Genomic DNA, 24,819 nt, shown 5'->3' with positions numbered 1-24,819 from the left:
CACTGTACCTCGGTACACATGACACTAAAATTAAACTAAACTAAAGGGCCTGTCCCATTTACGCGATTTTTTCATCGACTGCCGGCAACCGACATAGTCGCAGCAGGTTGCCGAAAATTTTCAACTTGTTGAAAATCCAGCGGCAACCAGAAAAAGGTACGACCCGACCCTTTGGGCGACTACTCACCACCAAACAGGCGACTGATTCAAAAGCAATTGTACAGTCAGAAAAATAATTATTTTTATATTTATGAACTGCTGCCTCACAGCGCTAGAGACCCGGGTTCGATCCTGACCTCGGGTGCTGTCAGTGCAGAGTTTGCATGTTCTCCCTGTGACCCGTGTGGGTTTCCTCCATGTTTCCACCCCGCATGAGTTTTCTGGCGGGTGTTCCAGTTTCCTCCCACATCCCAAAGTTGTGCAACTTTGTCGGTCAATTGGCCATTGTAAAAATCGTCCTTAACGTACATGGAGTGGATGAGAAGGTAGGATAACATGGAACTATTGAGAACGGGTGATCAATGGTCGTCAATGACGGAAGGTCAAGTTTCCATTGATAGAAGTTTCATAGATAGACATCAAGTGCTGGAGTAACTCATTGAATCAGGCAGCATCTCTGGAGAAAAGTGGTGGGTGATGCTTCTGGGCGGGACCTTTCTTCAGACTGGCATTTGAAAGTAGTGATTGAACACTTCTCCAAGTCTGAAGAAGGGTCTCGACCCAAAACATCACCCATCCTTTTCCTCCAGATCTGCTGCCTGACCCGCTGAGTTACTCCAGCACTTTGTGTCTCTGTTCAGTATAAACCAGCATCTGCAGTTCCTTTCTATATACAGCCTGTTCCCATGCTAAACTAAACTACTTTGAAACTATTTTCTCATTAGAAAGTAATTGTAACTGCTGAAATATCTAAACGCATGCCATTTTAGTGAGTTTACAATGGAGCAATTTGATAAAATTACATTTCAAAGTCGTGATTAAATACTTCTCATAGATTGTAATATGAAATGTTGCGATTGTTTCTACTCTTAAGTTTGTAGTGGGAATGATGTCTTTACCGAACCTCCATGTACAGCTTAGAGGTCTGTGCCCCAGCTGAATCATTTGTTTGTAAAGAAAATTGTGGAGCCAGAAGACATGAGATGTTTCGAGATACTAATGTAATTTAGATTAATCTGTTTAGATAAGCTCCGAAGTTGGGGTTTTTTTGCTGCAAGACATGATTTAAAAAAAAAAAAAATGTTTCAGGGAATCGGTCTTAACGCTTTGACTTTGTGATGGCGCTTCATGGCTGTCAGAGAGGAAATGTAAAGCAGCGGAGCATTATCAGTTTGTGCCTTGAGGTACGCAGTAAAAAGAATCTAAATCCTAGAAGATTAAGGGAAAAATGCAGCACACTCCAAAAAAAGGGGCTTATGTGACTGGTATTATTTATCCAGGTGAAAAGAATGGTACTCGCATATAAGACTGAGCAAATCCACTAGCAGTGTATTTCGAGCACTCCACAGAGGAGTCTTGTGTTGTATGCCCTTCAATATCTTGCCTTGAACCCTGTCAACCCCTGCGTTAGTCCTCTTACTAAACTCAGCTTCTTTTGCAGTCTTTACAAACGTAACACCCATCCACAGCCACTGCAAGCCCGCGCATTTTTGCAGAACAGGGGCTCTGCGTTTCAGTCAATGAGAAATGGCCTCATTGAATCAGCAATTGTGAATAATTGTTAAATCTGCAAAATCTACCTGGTTTTCACCTGCTGCAACTTACTTTGTCAGGCGGCGCGGTGGCACAGCCGGTACAGCCGCTGCCTCACTGCGCCAGAGACCCAGGTTCGACCCTGACCTCCGGTGCTGTCTGTGCGGAGTTTGCACGTTCTCGCTGTGTCCCCCTGGGTTTCCTCTGGTGTTCCGGTTTCCTCCCTCATCCCAAAGATGTGCAAAGATTCTCCCCCCCCCACCCTACATCAGTCTGAAGAAGGGTTTCGGCTCGAAACGTTTCCTATTTCCTTCGCTCCATAGATGGTGCTGCACCCGCTGAGTTTCTCCAGCATTTTTGTCTACCTTCGATTTTCCAGCATCTGCAGTTCCTTCTTAAACAGATGTGTAGATAAATTGGCCTCTGTAAATTGTCCCTTGTGTGTAGGGAGTGTATAAGATAGTGAAATAACATAGAACTAGTGTGAATCGGAGATCAATGGTCAGTATGGTCTTGGTGGGCTGAAGGGCCTGTTTCCATGCTATATTTAATTTCAATTAATTCAATCAATCAAAAGTAGCAAAGATGATTTAGTTCCCCATTATTTGTTCCCCATTTAATTTTGTTCAGCTTATTATCTATCTCCCTCGTCTTCTCCTTGTACTGCTTTCATTTTGACTGTCACATGTTCGGTTCCATTTAATCTATTTTTTTCTCCATTGGCGATTTTACATTGTTTTAACATCATTAGTTTGAACCCTTTTTAAATTTTATTTAGCGGTAGACTTTTGCGCAGTCAGGGCAGCAAGTTTGACCGTTGCCAACTTCCCTTCCACAACGCAAAGAAGTGCGGTTTTGTAGGTAATTTGCCCCGCTTAGGGCTACAGGGCCTGTTTCAGTGCTGTGCTGTTCGACATTGTATGTTAGATTAATATGAATGGGAAGTTGATAGGAGGTCGGCACAGACAAGGTGGGCAGAATGGCCCTTTTCCATCCCATATGTCACTCTGTAAAGAATCTGCTTCAAATGTATCAATGCAGATGTCATCTAATATTGAAAAGTTACTGCCCAACCCCCACCCCCAACAGAATTTGAGGTTTGCATCAGTGGGAAGCAGAATCTTTTAAATACATTTTAAAAGGAGTTTAGCCCAGGAAAAGCTTAAAAAGCATGACATGATAAAACGCAAATTCCTGCTTAATTGACTCAAGTTCTTCAAAAATAAATTACCGAGGAAGACAGACAAAAATCGCCAAGCTGAAAGTATTTTTTGTAATTTAAAGCACATGGCAAAGTCTCTAAGCCAAGATACCCTGATGTGTAAAGAGCATTGAAGAGTTATAAGAATAGCGGTTTGCTCAGAAATTATAAAGGAGGAAACTTGTCCTGATGAAACTGATTAATGACGGTGCTCCAGTCAATGGTCAGGTAAATTGATCGGAACGGTGAAAATTGATTTTCTGTGGGACTGAGAAACAACGTTTGACCCAGTGATGGCAAATAGAAACCATTGGGAAATAATTAATTTCCAACAATTATTGAGTTTAAAAGTAGGGAGGTCATGTTGCAGTTATACAAGACATTTGACGGGTCACATTTAGAGTATTGTGTTCAATTCTGGGCACCATGTTATAGGAAAGATGTTGTCAAACTGGAAAGAATGCAGAGAAAATGTACGAGGATGTTGCCAGAACCCAAGAGCCTGAGCTATAGGGAGAGGTTGACCAGGTTAGGACTCTATTCCTTGGAGCGCAGGAGGATGAGGGGGTGATCTTATTAGAGGTGTACAAATTCATGAGAGGAATAGATCGGGTAGACGCCCAGAGTCTCTTGCCCAGAGTAGAGGAATCGAGAACCAGAAGACATAGGTTTAAGGTGAAGGGGAAAAGGGGAGTCTGAGGGGGAACATTTTCACACAAAGGGTGGTGGGTGTATGGAACGGGTTGCCAGAGGAGGTAGTTGAGGCTGGTACAACCGCAACATTTAAGAAACATGTACATGGATAGGACAGCTTGAGAGGGGTGTGAGCCAAACACAGGCAGGTGGGATTAGTGTCGATGGGACATGTTGGTCGGTGTGGGCAAGTTGGGCCGAAGGGCCTGTTTCCAGGCTGTAACACTCTATGACTCGAATGTCAAAGTTATTGACAATCTCTTATTATCCTAGTTCAATTCCTATTATAATGTTGGCATGTCTGGTCTTCGAATTGAGGCAGTAATCAGCCTATTGCTTCCTTCATCCTCTAATCAACCTTATTTATGGTTAACTCTGATGAGGATCTAATAACTTTAATGGATCTGGTACTTGCAGTAATTTATCTTTCCCTTCCAGTTCATGTTGTAGTGATGACAGATACATGCTGCTAATTTGTAGGAGCAGGTCACAGGGTTTGGACTGTACACACTGAAATTGCTAAATTGTTTTCCATTCTTTTATGTCAGAGGCTATCTGACTTGTATGCGGGTATTGAATTCTATCTTTCACTTAACTTTTTTTTTTAAAAAGCCAGGTGCTCAATATCCGAACAAGTTTTACCCAAAACTTTGAATTCTGTACTTTTGAATTCTACACCTTGAATTATTTGTTATGAAAAGAAGCACCTTCAATTTATGTTTAAGAACCAACTGCAGATGCTGGAAAAATCGAAGGTGGTCAAAAATGCTGGAGAAACTCAGCTCGAGATCGACCCAAAATGTCGCCTATTCCTTCGCTCCATAGATGCTGCCTCGCCCGCTGAGTTTCTCCAGCATTTTTATCTACCTTCAATTCTTTGTAGTTGAGCAAGGAAAGTGGAAAGATGGCACACTGTGAGAGGAGCACGACATTCTCCCTACGATATGTTTTCAGCTTTGTAAAGTTGAAAATCTGATGATATTTTTCAGCATGAAAAGTATCAATTTTTCCAACAGGTCCTAGGTACCTTTGTGAAATAAAATGCTGCCCTGTTCTCCCCTCTATGTGGAGCTTGTAAAATCCACCCCTCTTTCTCTAAAACTTTCACACTAATAGGCTTTCCGCAGAGACCGCTCCCTCCGTAACTCCCTGGTCAATTTGTCCTTTCCCACCCAAACCACCCCCCCCCCCCGGTACTTTCCCTTGCAACAGCAGGAAATGCTACACTTGTCGCTTTACCTCCCCCCTCGACTCCATCCAAGGACCCAAGCAGTCTTTCCAGGTGAGGCAGAGGTTCACCTGCACCTCCTCCAACCTCATCTGCTGTATCCGCTGCTCTAGGTGTCAGCTGCTCTACATCGGTGAGACCAAGCGCAGGCTTGGCGATCGCTTCGCCCAACACCTCCGCTCGGTCCGCATTAACCAACCTGATCTCCCAGTGGCTCAGCACTTCAACTCCCCCTCCCATTCCGAATCCGACCTTTCTGTCCTGGGCCTCCTCCATGGCCAGAGTGAGTCCCACCGCAAATTGGAGGAGCAGCACCTCATATTTCGCTTGGGCAGTTTACACCCCAACGGTATGAACATTGACTTCTCCAATTTGAGGTAGTCCTTGCTTTCTCCCTCCTTCCCCTCCCCTTCCCAGCTCTCCCAAAGCCCACTGTCTCCGCCTCTTCCTTTCTTCTTCCCGCCCCACCCCCACCACTACATCAGTCCGACGAAGGGTCTCGACTCGAAACGTCACCAATTCCTTCGCTCCAAAGATGCCGCCTCACCCGCTGACTTTCTCCAGCATTTTTGGTTGCATGCTAATATTGTTAGATCTCGTAGATAAGTTAATACCTCCCAATTCTAAACAGAAACTTATGCAGCAAACATAATGCAATCAAACTTTTCAAATCCAAAATAAAATGCATTGATTATTAGGTTTCCAGGATATCTATATGGCTGTTTAAAAATTAGTGCCAGGTGCAAAGAACCTCTTTAGTTTATTTGAGGGATACAGTGCAGAAACAGGCACTTCAGCCCACCGAGACAAGTGACCCCTGTACACTAACGCTATCCGACACATTCGAGACAATTTACAATCTTTACCGAAGTCAATTAACTTACAAACCTGCATGTCTTTGGAATGTGGGAGGAAACGGAGCACCTGGGGAAAATCCACGCACCAATGTACAAACTCCGTACAGACGCGCCCGTAGTCAGGATTGAACCCAGATCACTGGCACTGCAAGGCAGCAGCTCTAGTATTGTGTCAGCCCTATGCGCCTTTAGCACTTGATACATTGAATATCACAGAAATGGTGTTCCTTAGCAAAATAAGAATTGTGATGGAATATTTTGATCTGTGTCTATCAGGTTGCTGAGGAGTAATTGCGCAAATACGATATCTCTTCATTGGTTCTGTTATTATCTGGTTCGTAATGGCATCTGTGTCCACGAAAACCTGCCTTACAGCGCCAGAGGCCCAGGTTGGATCCTGACTACGGGTGCTGCCTGTATGAAGTTTGTACGCTCACCCAGTGACCTGCGCGGTTTTTCTCCGGGTGCTCCGGTTTCCTTCCACACTCCAAAGAGACGTACAGGTTTGTAGGTTAATTGGCTTCAGTAAAAATTGTAAATTGTCCCCAGCGTGTAGGACAGTGCTAGTTTAGCAGGGTGATCGCTGGTTTGCGTGGGCTGAAGCGCCTGTTCCTACGCTGTATCTCTAAAGTCAAAAAACATGTTCAAAAGACATTCAGTTTCTATCCTTAAGGATGGCCAATGATGTGCTGAATTACTGTGTAGATGCACCATCAGTTGGAAATCTCACCGTCTGGAAATCAAGCTCAATCCTTCCCGTCCACTGAGAGGCATATTCATTTACACTTCTCACAACAAACCCGTGCAGTGTGAAGTCTTTATCTACTTGCTGGTGTTGCCACAACCTTACTCTTGCCCTTTCTGATTAATTGCAGTCTTACAGTTACACATTCTATTAGCATTTAAGTGCTTTCTGCTCTGCTCTGGATGGTCATATCATTGCAGGGCTCCCAACCTTTACCTCGCTTATCTGTTTCGCTGGAAATAATGCTGTGATACGGATGCACAGGTAACAGCACTCAATGGTGGCATGCATAGGTAAGCATTAGTCTTGTGAGAACCATCTGAAGAAGTGTCCCGACCTGAAACGTCACATCCACGTTCTCCAGGAGATGCAGCTAGAGTTTAAAAGGATGAAGGGGGGGACAAGCTTTTCCCTTTTAGAATAGGGAAGATTCAAACAAGAGGACATGACTTCAGAATTAAGGGACAGAAGTTTAGGGGTAACATGAGGGGGAACTTCTTTACTCAGAGAGTGGTAGCGGTGTGGAATGAGCTCCCAGTGGAAGTGGTGGCGGCAGGTTCGTTGGTATCATTTAAAAATAAATTGGATAGGCATATGGATGAGAAGGGAATGGAGGGTTATGGTATGAGTGCAGGCAGGTGGGACTAAGGGAAAAAAGTTGTTCGGCACGGACTTGTAGGGCCGAGATAGGACAAGGGGTCACAGCTTAAGGATAAAGGGGAAATCCTTTAAAACCGAGATGAGAAGAACTTTTTTCACGCAGAGAGTGGTGAATCTCTGGAACTCTCTGCCACAGAGGGTAGTTGAGGCCAGTTCATTGGCTATATTTAAGAGGGAGTTAGATGTGGCCCTTGTGGCTAAGGGGATCAGGGGGTATGGAGAGAAGGCAGGTACGGGATACTGAGTTGGATGATCAGCCATGATCATATTGAATGGCGGTGCAGGCTCGAAGGGCCGAATGGCCTACTCCTGCACCTAATTTCTATGTTTCTATGTTTCTATAGCCTGTTTCCGTGCTGTAATTGTTATATGGTTATATGGTTATCTCTGCTACAGAAGGTAGTTGAGTCCAGTTCATTGGCTATATTTAACAGGGAGTTAGATGTGGCCCTTGTGGCTAAAGGGATCAGGGGGTATGGAGAGAAGGCAGGTACGGGATACTGAGTTGGATGATCAGCCATGATCATATTGAATGGCGGTGCAGGCTCGAAGGGCTGAATGGCCTACTCCTGCACCCAATTTCTATGTTTCTATAAAAACCTATAAAATTATAAAAGGACTGGACAAGCTAGATGCAGGAAAAATATTCCCAATGTTGGGCGAGTCCAGAACCAGGGGCCACAGTCTTAGAATAAAGGGGAGGCCATTTGAGACTGAGGTGAGAAAAAAAGTTTTCACCCAGAGAGTTGTGAATTTATGGAATTCCCTGCCACAGAGGGCAGTGGAGGCCAAGTCACTGGATGGATTTAAGAGGGAGTTGGATAGAGCTCTAGGGGCTAGTGGAATCAAGGGATATGGGGAGAAGGCAGGCACGGGTTATTGATTGGGAACGATCAGCCATGATCACAATGAATGGCGGTGCTGGCTCGTAGGGCCGAGTGGCCTCCTCCTGCACCTGGTTTCTATGTTTCTATGACCTGCTGAGTTACTCCGGCATTTTGTGACCATGTAATAGCCAAGGTGTGATTGCCAGTGAAATGTCACAGAGCCATACAGCATGGGAGCAGGCCCAGCATGGAACTATGCCGACCAACACGCCCATCTGACCGCCTTTGGCCCATATCCCTCCAAACCCATCCTATCCAAGAATCTGTCCAAATGCTTTTTAAACATTGTGATAGTACCTGCCTCAACTACCTCGTCTGGCAGATCATTCCAGATTCCTGCAACCCCTACTCCTATTCCTACAACCCCAGGAAGCGAGCGGGCAAGATCATCTCTGACCCCTCTCACCCTGGCCACAAACTCTTTGAATCACTTCCCTCTGGAAGGCGACTCCGGACTGTCAAAGCTGCCACAGCCAGACATAAAAACAGTTTTTGTCCACGAGTAGTTGCTCTACTCAACAGCCACAAATCTGTAGCCTCCCTTTGATCTGGTATTTTGTTGGTTCACATGCTTGATCAATGGTGTTTTATCATTAATATTTTATTATTATTAATGTTTAGTGTTTTCTGAGTCATTCGTAACTGTCGCTGTATGTCATGTTGTTACTTGTGGGCAGAGGTTGGCCCACAAGTAACATTGGCCGCCTTAACCAGCCTAGGCGCCACATTTTCAGGGGGACTTCCACGGAGTTTCAAGGGCTCTCTCTCGTGATTTTGTCCGTATTAATGGTGGTGCCAGTTGCCAGAAAATCGGCGGTCGACCTGTATTTTGCCCATAATCTTGTAAATCTATTAAAAAAAATCCCTCTGCCTTTTATACTATAATCTAGATGATCACACTTGATATGATTTTGAGATTATATGCATTTATCACCTAATAATCTTGTTTGCAAATTCTCTGTTGGCAGAAGCATAAGGTTTTAAACAGTCAACTGTTCATCATTTGAAATAAAAACGATGTACTTTAATCTTGGTTATCCCAACATTTCTAGCTTTGTGCAGCCTTTAATGTTTGATCATTTTCACTGTTCCCCTGCTGTAACAGATGCCTAGTTTTATAGACTATTCCACTTTCCTCTGTCTTGTAGTTTGGTTTAGTTTAGAGATACAGCATGGTAACAGGCCCTTCGGCCCACCGAGTCCCAGCCGAAAATTGACTAAACTAAACTAAAAGATGGCAAGTAAACCTTTGCTGTCTGTATGGAGGGCTTTAAACATCATCATATGATGATTAACATTCTTGGTAAGAATTCCATCTCCAGTCAGGACAGGTAAAGAGTTCCTTGTCCCTTTACCTCCCCCCTCGACTCCGTTCATGGACCCAAGCAATCGTTCCAGGTGCGACAGAGGTTTACCTGCATCTCTTCCAACCTCATCGATTGCGTCCGCTGCTCTAGATGTCAGCAGATCTATATCGGTGAGACCAAGCGGAGGTTGGGCGATCGTTTCGCCGAACACCTCCGCTCGGTCCGCAATAACCAAGCTGACCTCCCGGTGGCTCAGCACTTTAACTCCCCCTCCCACTCCGTCTCCGACCTCTCTGTCCTGGGTCTCCTCCATGGCCACAGCGAGCAGCACCGGAAATTGGAGGAACAGCACCTTATATTCCGATTGGGGAGTCTGCATCCTGGAGGCATGAACTTCGAATTCTCCCAATTTTGTTAGTCCTTGCTGTCTCCTCCCCTTCCTCAGCCCCCCTGCTGTCTCCTCCCATCCCCCAGCCTTCGGGCTCCTCCTCCTTTTCCCTTTCTTGCCCCCACCCACCCCCGCCCCTGATCAGTCTGAAGAAGGGTTTCGGCCCGAAACGTTGCCTATTTCCTTCGCTCCATAGATGCTGCTGCACCCGCTGAGTTTCTCCAGCTTTTTTGGGTAACATAGGTAAAGAGCATTCCTTTTCTCCGGAGATGCTGCCTGACCCACTGAGTTACTCCAGCATTTTGTGTCTATCTTTAGGAAAAGCGCACGTGGACTTGTTTTACGCCGTTTCTTTTACGCCAAATAGTATCAGTCAACATCAGATAACGATCTGTGAAATCATTTATCACTAGATCTTGCACGAGCCATAAATGGATCACTTTATTTCACCGGTTTCTACATAAACAGTTGCTGCAAGAGAGATCACAATAAGCAATGCCAAAATATTGAGACACATGGAACTGCAGATTCAAGATTCAAGTGAGTTTATTGTCATGTGTCCCTGATAGGACAATGAAATTCTTGCTTTGCTTCAGCACAACAGAACATAGTAGGCATGAATACAGAACAGATCAGTGTGTCCATATACCATTATATAAATATATACACACATGAATAAATAAACTGATAAAGTGCAAATCAACAGATAATGGGCTATTAATGTTCAGAGTTTTGTTCGAGCCAAGTTTAATAACCTGATGGCTGTGGGGAAGCAGCTATTCCTGGACGTTGCAGTCTTCAGGCTCTTGTAGCTTCTACCTGAAGGTAGCGGGGAGATGAGTGTGTGGCCAGGATGGTGTGGGTCCTTGATGATACTGCCAGCCTTTTTGAGGCAGCGACTGCGATAGATCCCCTCGATGGAAGGGAGGTCAGAGCCGATGATGGACTGAGCAGTGTTTACTACTTTTTGTAGTCTTTTCCGCTCCAGGGTGCTCAAGTTGCCGAACCAAGCCGGTTTACACAACAAATGACACAAAAGTGCTGGAGTAATTCAGGCAGCATCGCTGGAGAATATAGATAGTTGACGATTCCAATGCCAAAATATCCTGGTCCTGCAGAACGTCTGACCACAGAGCCTTGTGCCTATTCACAACATTGCATGAATGGCAGGGTGGTGCAGCGGTAGAGTTGCTGCCTTACGGCGCCAGAGACCCGGGTTCGATCCTGACTACGGGTGCTGTCTATACGCAGTTTGCACTTTCTCCCCGTGACCATATGGGTTTCCTCCAGTTGCTCTGGTTTCCTCCCACATCCCATAGACGTGCGGGTTTGTAGCCGTGCGGAATTGGCATCTAAATTGTCCCTGGTGTAAACGTGGTCGATGCAAGAGTGGGATAACATAGAACTCGTGTAAACGGATGATCGATGGTCGGCATGGATTCAGTGGGCCGAAGGGCCTGTTTCCATGCTGTATCTCTAAATAAAAATAAAAAGAGTATGTTACTTAAACTTCAATCTTGCCGTGATATGCAAGCACTTTGTAATTAAGAAGGCACACGTTGTTCTTTTTTATTTCATATTTATTTTTTAGTTGCATACGTTTGTGGTGCAAGAAATCCATTAATCCTCCTTTCTGGTTGGCATCTCCTAACAAAGTCGTTTCCTAACCTCCTAGATTTTCTGCTTGTTAACTTTGAATTGGAAGAAAATCCAGTTTGGAGAGAATGGGTTATAATTGTCGAGCCTAACACCTGCCGATAGCAAAAAAAGACTAGAAATCGTATTGGGTTGCCTTCACCTCCTCCACAGTAGTTTGCCATTCAAATTACTGAATTATCCACTTCATCCTCAAGTGTTATTTCATCGTTTCAATCCCTCCATGAGATTAGCGACAAGGAATAGCTCCTACTGGGGTCAGATATTAAAACGTGGGCAGCCCACATGCAGCAGAACCTAATCTCCCCAGAACTGCCATAGTTCAGTTTAATTTAGAGATACAACGTGGGAACAGGTCCTTCAGCCAACTGAGTCCACGCCGATCACCAGTCAGCTGTGAACTCCTTCTATCCTTCACACTAGGACAATTCACACAAGCCGGTTAACCTACAAACCTGCACCTGTTTGGAGTGTGGGAGGAAACCGGAGCACTCGGAGAAAACCTATGCGATCACAGGGAGAACGTGCAAACTCCGTACAGACAGCACCCGTCGACAGGATCAAGGACCCGGGTCTCTGGCGCTGTGATGCAACAATTGTTTGGAGTTTGGAGATACAGCGTTGAAACAAGTGCGACAGTCCATTCTGACCAGTAATCTCCCTGTACACTAAACTAAACACAATGGGGACAATTTACAATTTACTGAAGCCAATTAACCTGCAGGTCTTTGGAATGTGGGAGAAAACCGGAGCACGCCGGAAAAACCCACGCGGGTCACAGGGCGAACGTGCAGATTCCGTACAGAGAGCATCTGAGGTCAGGATCGAACCCGGGTCTCTGGTGTTGTAAGGCAGCAACTCTACCGCTGCGCCACTGTGCCTCACTAGTTAGGAGAAGTTCTGCCATCATATGGATCTAAGGACAAGCAACAGTTCCGCCGTGCTATCATTACTGCATTTTATAGTGCAAAAATATGTCAACGGGAGAAAAATAATTACAGCTCTAAAGGATCTAAAGAGCTTACATTCACTGGAATTTAGAAGGATGAGAGGATATTCTATAGAAATATGAAATTCTTAAGGAATTGGACAGGAAAAATGTTCCCGATGTTGGGGGAGCCCAGAACCAGGGCACAGTTTAAGAATAAGGGGTAGGCCAATTAAGACTGAGATGAGGAAAATCTTTTTCACCCAGAGAGTTATGAATCTGTGGAATTCTCTGCCACAGAAGACAGTGGAGGCCAATTTCTCTGGATGTTTTCAAGAGAGAGTTAGATATAGATCTTCGGGCTAACAGAATCAAGGGATCTGAGGTGAAAGCTGGAACCGGGTACTGATTGTGGATGATCAGCCATGATCCCATTGATTGGCGGTGCTAGCTCAAAGGGCTGAATGGCCTGCTCTTGCACCTATTTTCTATGTTTTGATCTGAATTGTTCATCAGAGAATTTATTTCCAGGTTGCAGAAGGACTTAGTGTCACAAAGATAGCCCCATAATGTTGTAATTGATGCAAAACTGGGGTTGCAATGTATTTTACTGTCATGACTGGTTTTGTGTATACATAATATCCAGTATTTATCAGCATGAAATTATTTGAACATAATGTGAAAATACACCACCTGTATGGTAATAGCTAGCTTACCAGATAGTAATTATCATTGTGTTTCTGTGGCAGGCAAAACCGGAACCAATTATACCAGCTCCCTCCCCTGTTATTCCAAGACTTACCCTGAGAGTGGGTGCTGGCCAGGATAAAATGTGAGTACCGTATTTTTTCTAAAGTTATTTAGCGTATTTACTCTTTGCATTAAAGTGATCTCCAGTGTGTTCGAGTGGACGCAGCCCAGACCATCACACGAACCACCCTCCCTTCCATTGACTCCATCTATACCTCACGCTGCCTCGGCAAGGCCAGCAGCATCATCAATGACCAATCTCACCCCCGGTCACTCCCACCGGTCACTCCCTCTTCTCCCCTCTCCCATCAGGCAAGAGGTACAGAAGTGTGAAAACGAACGCACACCTCCAGATTCAGGGACAGTTTTGTCCAAAGATCCTACAGCGAGCAAGATGGTCCACTCGACGAAAAAGACGTAGTACGGTCATGGGCAGATTCGTGGGTAATTTTCGGCCCCATTTCCGTAACCGGCTTCCGTCTCCGCACCAAAAATACCATAGGATAATAATGTGGAGATGGAAGCCGGTTACGGAAACATCCTCGTAAACATAAACGTTATTTGGGAAAAATCTTCTCATTTTCAGAATTTTAATTTATTAACACAAACTTTAGACTATATTATTCAAAAACGAGGTTGAACAAATTTTATCCAAACGTCTCTCCCAGATGCGATAAATGTTTGTTTCAAAACGCTAATATAACACACTCATTTGTTGGATGTACAAAGTTGAATAAATTTTGGAGTGATATATTTGATATATTTACAAAGATTATCAAGTCAAGAATAGAACCCAAAACGGAATGGATTATATTTGGAATAATAGGAGAAGATACCAATTTAAATAAAGATCAAAATGTTTTTTTTAATTATGGGTTAATAATTGGAAAGACATTGATACTTAAATTTTGGAAAAGTACAACCACACCAACTGTTAAAATGTGGATTAGGAATATGATGGACATAGCACGCCTTGAAGAAATGAGACTCCGACTAATAGATAAATATGACCAATTCTTAAAGAGTTGGTCTCCTTTTATCGACTTTTTGGAATCATGTGATGCAGCGGTGCCGTAAGGATTGCCGATTTCAGTTCATGACGCGGATAGATCTACATCTCCGAATACAGATTTGAAAAATTCTCTTTTAAGGGGCCTTCTCTTCTATTTCTACTCTCCTCTTTCTCTCTTCCTTTTTTTTTTTTATATATACACACTTCACGTTTTTCTACTCTCTGCCATCTATTTTTCCACTTTTTCCCCTTTCTATTGCTTTCTTTTTCTTGATCTGCTTACTTTTTTCTTATAACATAAAACTAGAGGTTGTACATAGAATGGATTACGGTATTACATAGTTGGCACCTAAAATTAGGCGCCACTGTACTGTTTTGTGCTGTATTAACTTCTAATAAAATAAACAAAAAAAAAAAAAAAAAAAAAAAAAAACACAAACTTTTCCTCCGCAACGTTGATTACACTGCGAGTCGGGTCGGGTCGGGTTATGGAAATGGATGGGAAAAAAAAGCCCACGTTCCGCTCCGTTGCATACTACACGTCAGCCCGTTGCATTTAGCAGGAGTGGTCTATCTTGCTCCGCTATAGGATCTTTGGTTTTGTCCCAGTTGTTATCAGGCTCAGGCGGCTGAACCATCCGATCACCAACGAGAGAGTGGTCCTGACATACTATCTACCTCATTGGAGATCTTTGGACTCTCTTTAATCGGACTTTACTGGACTTTATCTTGCTCTTCATATCATTTCCTTTCTTACGTATCTGTACATTGTGGATAGCTAGATCATGTAATCATGTATTATCTGGTTGGTTAGCTCACAATGAAAGCTTTTCACTGTACTTTGGTGCCCATGACAATAAATCAAACTAAACTAAACTAACCTAACCTCAACAAAACAACAATGGTATTTAATTTCTACATCGGAAAATAATACTCCCTGGTATTATAATGCAGAAAATGGATGACCCTTTCTGATATTAATTTGATGCTGGCATTCTTGGGTCACAGCTCAGGATTAAATGAATATATTGTCAACTTGACCAGGCACAAAACAAAAAGATTGATCGGGTTAAACAAATCTTCCTACTCACTTCAGTCAATCTCTTTCTGCATGTCCAAGGTATTATTTTTTTATCTCCTCACGCTCCTTTCAGGAAGAGGAACCCTTTATCTCTTCAGCCAAGTTAAATGTATTTAGTGGTGAATGTAATGAGAAAGGGAGACTATTGTGTGGATGAAGCAGTTTTGATTTTTCCATCTTGGAGAAAAAAGGTTCTGACTGTCCACCCTATCTACCCCTCTCATAATTCTATATAATTCTTTACCAAAGCCAATTAACCTACAGACCTGTACATAGAAACATAGAAATTAGGTGCAGGAGTAGGCCATTCGGCCCTTCGAGCCTGCACCGCCATTCAATATGATCATGGCTGATCATCCAACTCAGTACCCCGTACCTGCCTTCTCTCCATACCCTCTGATCCCCTTAGCCACAAGGGCCACATCTAACTCCCTCTTAAATATAGCCAATGAACTGGCCTCGACTACCCTCTGCGGCAGAGAGTTCCAGAGTGTGTCCTTGTACGTCCTTGGAGTGTGGGAGGAACCCGGAGATAACCCACGCGGGTCACGGGGAGAAGGTACAAACTCCGTACAGACAACACCCGTGGTCAGGACCAAACCGGGGTCTCTGGCGCCATGAGGCGGCAACTCTACCGCTGGCCCAAGTGGGAAGAGCTGACAAATCGGTTGCAAACTGCACAACTTATATCCACGCAAGATTATCCCTGCACATATAAGTACCGGCAGGAGCCAAAACATTGGTGGAAACATTGAATGATGTGGGTTGAACGATTCTGCAAGGCAGATAGTGAAATCCAAATGAGGTTTAATTCGCCATCACACCGGATTCAAGGCTTCCCTATAAAGAGTTTATCTGTAGATGTGATCGCCTCAAAAAAAATAAATAATTGCCTTCCTCACTCACTTCATAAGATCTTATCCTCCAGGGTCTGAAATTTAATTGGCTTTTGTCGGTTTTAAACATTCATCTGCTGTGACCAGGTGAGTTTGAACCAGTGATTTATTTAAACTCATCCTTTGTACAATAACCAACTAACTGCTAATGTAACTGATTGCGTTGGATTTATTGGGTTTTAAATCAAATTAGTGGTAAATTTCATCAGGACTATTGGTGCCATTGCAGCAGCAGCTTGTCTCCTCTCGTTTGTTACTTTGATGTAGCTTTTTCTAAGGGCTACAACTTTCAGCATTTATGTGGATCTGTTTCCACAGGCCTAGACATTTATGTTTTCAGTCCTATTCACAGGACTGTATTAAGAGCAAAGTGTTGCTGCTGGATTTTATAGACTGCTTTTACATCTGAAAAAACATCGTTCGGGGTAAGCTGAAATTAGACACAAAATGCTGGAGTAACTCAGCGGGACAGGCAGCATCTCTGGAGAGAAGGAATGGGTGATGATTCAGGTCAACACCCACCTTCAGACTAATTGTAGTTGTGGGGTAGAAAGCTGGAGGAGACAGGGCAAAGCCAAGCAAATTCATTTCACTGCACCTTCGGGTGCATGGGACAAATAAAATTGGAGCGGCTGGGCTTGTACACTCTGGAGTTTAGAAGGATGAGAGGGCCCACACACAATTTAAGAATATGGGGTAAGCCATTTAGAACGGAGACGAGGAAACACTTTTTCTCACAGAGAGTGGTGAGTCTGTGGAATTCTCTGCCTCAAAGGTCGGTGGAGGCAGGTTCTCTGGATACTTTCAAGAGTGAGCTAGATAGGGCTCTTAAAGATTGTGGAGTTGGGGGATATGGGGAGAAGGCAGAAACGGGGTACTGATTGTGGATGATCAGCCATGATAACATTGAATGGCAGTGCTGGCTCAAAGGACCGAATGGCCTACTCCTGCACCTGTTGTCTATTGTCTAAATTGACTTTGACTTTGAAACGGTAGGTGGATGCATGTGAGAGGGGTTTTAATTGACAGATGGTGAGAAAGGCCAGCATTGAAAAGACAAAAGTCTGTGAGATGCCTCGGCAAGGCCAGCAGCATAATCAAGGACCAGTCTCACCCCGTCACTCCCTCTTCTCCCCTCTCCCATCAGGCAAAAGATACAGAAGTGTGAAAAGGCACACCTCCGAATTCAGGGACAGTTTCTTCCCAGCTGCTATCAGGCAACTGAACCATCCTACCACCAACTAGAGAGTGGCCTTATCCTCCCATATACCTCCTTGGAGACCTTCAAACTATTTCCAATCAGACTTGCCTGGAATTAATGTTTTCAAGAAGGAACTGCAGGTGCTGGAAGATCGAAGGTACACAAAATTGCTGGAGAAACTCAGCGGGTGCAGCAGCATCTATGGAGCGAAGGAAATAGGTAACGTTTCGGGACGAAACGTCGCCTATTTCCTTTGCTCCATAGATGCTGCTGCACCCGCTGAGTTTCTCCAGCAATTTTGTGTACCTTTGCCTGGAAATAATCTTAGCACTAAATGTTATACACCTTCCTCCTGCATGTACACTGTGGACAGCTTGATTGTAATCAAGTACGATCTTTCTGCTGACTGGTTAGAATGCAATGGAAAAGCTTTTCACTATACCTCGTAACACGGGACATTAATAAACTAAACCAAACTACGGAGACAAGAAGAGAAGAGGTGTGAAATGTGGAAGCCAGACGTAAAGGGTGGAGTGGGACCTGAATCCGTCTATCATTTGCCAGGCTTTGTCCCGTCCCCCGCTTTTCTTCCAGCTTATTTCTCTCTACGACAATCAGTCTGAAGCAGGGTCCCGGCCTGGACCATCACCTATTCATATCCTCCTCAGACTCATCATTAAATCCATGGCTCCTATTTCTACTGAAACCAGCTAATTATTTGTTGCAAAGACAGACATATTTTGGGGTGGCACGGAGGTGCAGCGGTAGAGTCGCTGCCTCACAGCGCCCGAGACCCGGGTTCGATCCTGACTATGGGTGCTGTTGGTACGGAGTTTGAATGTTCTCCCTGTGACCACATGGGCTTTCTCCGGGTGCTCCGGTTTCCTCCCACACTCTACCCTCTTCTCCCCTCTCCCATCAGACAAGAGGTACAGAAGTGTGAAAACGAACGCACACCTCCAGATTCAGGGACAGTTTCTTCCCAGCTGTTATCAGGCAACTGAACCATCCCACCAACAATCAGCCTAACCAAAAACGTACAGGTTTGTAGATTAATCGGCTTCGGTAAAAATTGTAAATTGTCCCTAGTGCGTAGCATAAGTCTAACGGGATAGTATGGGGATCGCAGGACTCGGTGGGCCGAAGGACACATTTCCGCGCTGTATCTCTAAACTAAACTAAACTAAACTTTCAAATGGTGTAAAATCGAATTTGTCACTTCTGGCTCAAGTTACATATTTGTAACTTTCTTCCCGTTTATCCACCCATTTTAAATGAAAGCGAATTTAGTCTGTAAAACGTTGGGCAGGATGAACATTTCTGCCAGCCATAGTCTGTAGAATGAAGTTTTCACGATAATTGAGATTGCTGTGCCAATTAAATCTATCTTCCTTGTTCGTACAATAGAGAAAAAAAATGTTTTGTTTTGAGGTGATTGACTCTCTTATGAGTCTAAAGAGTCTGGTTAATGAACAGTTGTCTAAAAGCTACGGAACTAATTGTGTGACTTAAGTGAGCAAAGCACTATCACGATCAGGTAATTTATATGGCAGGCAGTATAATGTTTGTACACAATAGCTATATAATAGGATTATTAATCTGCTGGCTTTACTTCCTGTGTAACATAACTGTGTATCACCTTCCATCAAAATGTATGCTCAGTTCAGTTTATTGTCACGTGTACCGAGGTACAATGAAAAGCTTTTGAGCGTGCTATCCAGTCGGCAGCAAGACAATACTTGATTATAGTCGAGCCATTTACAGTGTGTATATACATGATAAGGGAATAACATTTAGTGCAAGGTAAAGCCAGCAAAGCCCGATCAAGGATAGTCCGAGGGTCACCAAAGAAGTAGATAGTAGTCTGAAGAAGGGTCTCGACCCGAAACATCACCCATTCCTTCTCTCCGGAGATGCTGCCTGTCCCGCTGAGTTACCCCAGCGTTTTGTGTCTGCCTTCGGTTTAAATCAGCGTCTGTAGTTCCTTCCTACACTAGTAGTTCAGCACTGCTCTCTGGTTGTGGTAGGATCATTCAACGGCATTGATTCAGTGGCATGGTGGCGCAGCGGTAGAGTTGCTGTCTTACAGCGAATGCAGCGCCGGAGACCTGGGTTCGATCCTGACCACGGGTGCTGTCTCTACGGAGTTTGCATGTTCTCCCCCTGACCTGCGTGGGTTTTCTCTGGGTGCTCCGGTTTCCTCCCACACTCCAAAGACGTACAGGTTTGTAGGTTAATTGGCTTTGTAAATGTAAAAATTGGCCCTACTTTATACTATAATGGCTCAGTTGTAATCATATATAGTCTTTCTGCTGACTGGTTAGAACGCACTGAAAGCTTTTCACTGTACCTCGGTACACGTGACAATGAACTAAATTGTGGCATCAGTTATGTGATGAAAAGATATAATGTGCCAGAATTTTTAAAAAATATGACGGTCTCATATACACATGGTATTTTTATTGGAATCCTTTATTTCCAAAAACATATTCTCAAATGCAGAATATTGGATATTTGGATATTTACATTTAATTGCCTGCAACAATAATTTTGTCAGGAGCCGGGAGTCATTTCCCAGGCTGTAGCTCCGAGTTCACGGGACATCTGTGACTGTCCCTGAGCCTTTTCCGAAGCTATTACTTTAGGAAGGAAATTCTGCTTCAGATAATGGCTTCAAAAACCCTTTTAAGTGCAGGCCTAATAACGTCCTGTCTTTGTGCATGTCCCATTCTGCACTAATTAAACTGTTCAGTAGCTGTTTGAACCAATTCCAGTAGGGGACTCGAGCATTATTTTAAACTTTTTACTTTCCCACATAGAAGTGAGATGAAAAATACTCTACTTATGTCTGGCAAGCGGTTATTTGAGAGGGTCACAAGTAGGTTATCCCTCTTCCGGCACCCATTTTGAGTTCATGATCAGTTCAATTTAATCACTATTACATGTTAGGTCAGGGGCAGGAATCATTTCTACTTTCCTTAGGGAAGAGGAATTTTGCAGCCAGACATCCTTTTGTAGACGAAGGGATTCAAAGTAACATTAGCAAATTTGCAGATGTCACAAAGCTGGGTGGCAGTGTGAACTGTGAGGAGGATGCTTTGAGAATGCAGGGTGACTTAGGCAGGTTGGGTGAATGGGCAGGTGCATGGCAGATGCAGTTTAATGTGGATAAATGTGAGATTATCCACTTTGGTGGCAAAAATAGGAAGGCTGATTACTATCCAAGTCGCGTCAAGTTGGGAAAAGGGGAAGTACAACAGGATCTGGGGGTCCTTGTTCATCAGTCAATGAAAGTAAGCATGCAGGTACAACAGGCAGTGAAGAAAGCGAATGGCGTGTTGGCCTTTATAACAAGTTGAGTATAGGAGCAAAGAAGTCCTGCAGTTGTACAGGGCCCTGGTGAGACCACATCTGGAGTATTGTGTGCAGTTTTGGTCCCCTAATTTGAGGAAGGACATTATTGCTATTGAGGGAGTGCAGCGTAGGTTTACAAGATTAATTCCCGAGATGGCGGGACTGTCATATTCTGAGAGAATGGAGTGGCTGGGCTTGTACACTCTGGAGTTTAGAAGGATGAGAGGGGATCGTATTGAAGCATATAAGGTTTTTAAGGGTTTGGACACACTAGAGGCAGGAAACATGTTCCAAATGTTGGGGAGTCCAGAACCAGGGGCCACAGTTTAAGAATAAGGGGTAAGCCATTTAGAACCGAGACGAGGAAACGTTTTTTTCACAGAGAGTTGTGAGTCTGTGGAATTCTCTGCCTCAGAGGGCGGTGGAGGCCGGTTCTCCGGATACTTTCAAGAGAGAGCTAGACAGGGCTCTTAAAGATAGCGGAGTCAGGGGATATGGGGAGAAGGCAGGAACGGGGTACTGATTGAGGATGATCAGCCGTGATCACAGTGAATGGCGGTGCTGGCTCGAAGGGCAGAATGGCCTACTCCTGCATCTATTGTCTATTGTTTTAGTTTAGAGATACATCCCGGAAACAGGCCCTTCGGCACACCAGGTCCGCGCCGACCAGCGATCCCCACACACTTCCACTATCCGACACACACTGGGGACAATTTACAATTCTACTAAGCTAATAAACCTACAAGCCTGTATGTCTTTAGAGTATGGGAGGAAAACGGTGAAAACCCACGCAGGTCACGGGGAATATGTACAAACTCCGTACCGACAACACCAGCTCTAATGCAATAACTCTACCGCTGCACCACCTTGCCACAGCAATTTGTTTATAACAACTTTATTCAAGAAATCTCAATATTAGGGAGATGCTGGAGCTCCCTGAACCATACACCCACCACCCTTTGTGTGACATAGTTACCCCTCAGATTCCTCTTACATTTTTCCTCCCTCACCTTAAACCTATGTCCTCTGGTCCTCGATTCACCCACTGTGGACATAACGTCACTCACTGCTGTGCCAGTCTACACAATACTGATTCATCACAATTATTGTGTAGGATGGAACTGCAGATGCTGGTTCTTCAGAAGGATCTCGACCCAAAATGTCACCCATTTACTTCTCTCCACAGATGCCGCCTGTCCCGCTGAGTTACTCCAGCGTTTTGTGTCTATCTTGGGTCCCAATAATTATTCCATTTGGAATCCATTCACTGTGCCTAACCATTGCTTGAAGTTGAAAGTGAATGCTAAAATCAGAATAGATTAAAAATGAGATGGGATCATGAGAATTAGATCATCAGCAGAGGAGCTGCACTTCAAATGTTACTGTTGAATAAATAGACCTGAGTGAATTCTGTCCAGGTTCGATCCTGACTACGGGTTCCGTCTGTACGGAGTTGGTACGTTCTCCCTGTGACCGCGTGGGTTTTCTCCGGGTGCTCCGGTTTCCTCCTACACACCAAAGTCATACAGGTTCATAGGTTAATTGGTTGCGCTAAAGATTGTAAATTGTCCCTAGTGTACAGGGTAGTGCAAGTGTATGGGGTGATCGCTGGTCGACAGGTACTCTGTGGGCCGAAGGGCCTGTTTCTGTGCTGTATCTCTAAACTAAACTAAACTAGAGATTTATACAAGTTTGTCTTATCAATCAGAATACTGTTAATCATCAAAATTTTGATTCCAATATATTTTTGATCGAATGCTGTAAAAATCAAAGACCTGATATAAAGTACTTTGGCCCTGAAAATCTATTGCTGTACACTTCAATCAACGTCAACTTTATTTTTAATCTTTTGTTTACTGTGTGCCCTTTTCTGAAGTCAGAACGACATGTTAAGGAAAGGTCACTTTGTTTGTCTCCTTGTTAAATAATTGCTATGTCTAGGTGTAATATATCCTTCAAGGTTCGTCTAATGTAATTTAACAAACATTTTAAAATGGTGGCTTTACTGCTCACATATCGGTTTCCAAAGCAGCAGTAGCATAACCTAATGCCGTTAACATCCAAAGGTTTTTTTTTTATAAGAGGCTCCAAGAACGAAAGTCCTAGCCTGCCAAACCTGCTGCATATGAGGAAAAATAAAAAAATGCATGTTTCTCAATCGCACAATATATAACCGACAAACACATACGGGCCTGTCCCATTTACGCGTTTTCTTTCGGCGACTTGCCGGCACCTGCCACAAGGTCTCCGAAAATTTTCAACATGTTGAAAATCCAGCGGTGACCAGAACAAGGTACGACTCTTTGGGCCGATCAGTCTGAAGAAGGGTTTCGGCCCGAAACGTTGCCTATTTCCTTCGTTGCATAGATGCTGCCGCACCCGCTCAGTTTCTCCAGCATTTTTATCTACCTACGACTCTTTGGGCGACTACTCACGACCATATAGGCTTCACCCCGCGACATGTCACCAGGGTGTCGCCTGTATGGTCGTGAGCAGACCCCTCAGTTGCGCAAAGAGTCGTTTTGGTCGCCGCTGGATTTTCAACATGTTGAACATTTTCGGCGACCTATAACGGATGCCAGCAGTCGCCGAAAAAGTGGCGTAAGTGGGACAGGCCCATTAAGTATACACCAAATGTAAGCTTGAACACTATTCCAGTCCGAAGAAGGGTCTCGACTCGAAACGTCAGCCATTCCTTCACTTCATAGATGCTGCCTCGCCCGCTAAGTTTCTCCAGCTTTTTGTCTGCCTACTATTTCAGACTTGTTTTTTACATATCACTAAGGTTTATCAGTGTGTACCTGATGCTTCAACCAGCCTGGAAGAAATTCTGTTAACCTTCCTACGCAAACTATATTCAGTATGGAGGTGAACATTTTGAATCAGGATGAGTCAAACAAATATAATTTCGTGTAATCCTTCAATGATGACTTTAATTACATTTTAATTGCACTTAAGTGGTGGTTGACATGACCTTTCAGACAGACATCCCCCTGGAGACATGCGAGACTTGTAAAAATAGTTTGGCATGGTGTGACACAAAGGACATTGTGTACTGTACTCTTGAAAGCAAACGAAAAATGCAGAGATTACTGAAAATGAATGCGAAACATTTACATTAACTACTGAGTGTACATATTTGTAATTGAGGTTTTCTCTAATAGTGAACAGTGACATCCGTAGCTTGATTTGTTTCTCTGATTTAAAGGGCTAATTATTTTTGAAGTTGAAGATCGTCTGTAACTGTATTTATGAGCATGTTGCCAGGACTCGATGGGCCTGAGCTTATAGAAACATAGAAACATAGAAATTAGGTGCAGGAGTAGGGCATTCGGCCCTTCGAGCCTGCACCGCCATTCAATATGATCATGGCTGATCATCCAACTCAGTATCCCGTACCTGCCTTCTCTCCATACCCCCTGATCCCCTTAGCCACAAGGGCCACATCTAACTCCCTCTTAAATATAGCCAATGAACTGGCCTCAACTACCCTCTGTGGCAGAGAGTTCCAGAGATTCACCACTCTCTGCGTGAAAAAAGTACTTCTCATCTCGGTTTTAAAGGATTTCCCCTTTATCCTTAAGCTGTGACCCCTTGTCCTGGACTTCCCTAACATCGGGAACAATCTTCCTGCATCTAGCCTGTCCAACCCCTTAAGAAGTTTGTAAGTTTCTATAAGATCCCCTCTCAATCTTCTAAATTCTAGAGAGTATAAACCAAGTCTATCCAGTCTTTCTTCATAAGACAGTCCTGACATCCCAGGAATCAGTCTGGTGAACCGTCTCTGCACTCCCTCTATGGCAATAATGTCCTTCCTCAGATTTGGAGACCAAAACTGTACGCAATACTCCAGGTGTGGTCTCACCAAGACCCTGTACAACTGCAGTAGAACCTCTCTGCTCCTATACTCAAATCCTTTTGCAATGAAAGCTAACATACCATTCGCTTTCTTTACTGCCTGCTGCACCTGCATGCCTACCTTCAATGACTGGTGTACCATGACACCCAGGTCTCGCTGCATCTCCCCCTTTCCCAATCGGCCACCATTTAGATAATAGTCTGCTTTCCTGTTTTTGCCACCAAAATGGATAACCTCACATTTATCCACATTATACTGCATCTGCCAAACATTTGCCCACTCACCCAGCCTATCCAAGTCACCCTGCAGTCTCCTAGCATCCTCCTCACAGCTAACACTGCCCCCCAGCTTAGTGTCATCCGCAAACTTAGAGATATTGCCTTCAATTCCCTCATCCAGATCATTAATATATATTGTAAATAGC

At 44.1% G+C, this 24,819-nt stretch overlaps 1 protein-coding gene across 1 annotated transcript in view; it reads left to right on the top strand.

Annotated features, from left to right (window-relative positions):
- The window catches only part of taf3 (TAF3 RNA polymerase II, TATA box binding protein (TBP)-associated facto), a 175,323-nt gene that overhangs the window by 140,857 nt on the left and 9,647 nt on the right, over positions 1–24,819 (top strand). Inside the window, exon 4 of the mRNA XM_055653432.1 lies at positions 12,992–13,074. Coding sequence (XP_055509407.1) covers positions 12,992–13,074 — 83 coding nt within the window. The remainder of the gene's footprint in view (positions 1–12,991; positions 13,075–24,819) is intronic.

The sequence above is a fragment of the Leucoraja erinacea genome, chromosome 22, assembly GCF_028641065.1.
Source record: "Leucoraja erinacea ecotype New England chromosome 22, Leri_hhj_1, whole genome shotgun sequence".
Taxonomy (NCBI): Eukaryota; Metazoa; Chordata; class Chondrichthyes; order Rajiformes; family Rajidae; genus Leucoraja; species Leucoraja erinaceus.
The sequence above is the reverse complement of the archived record's forward strand: the minus strand, read 5'-3'. Positions and strand labels throughout refer to the sequence as shown.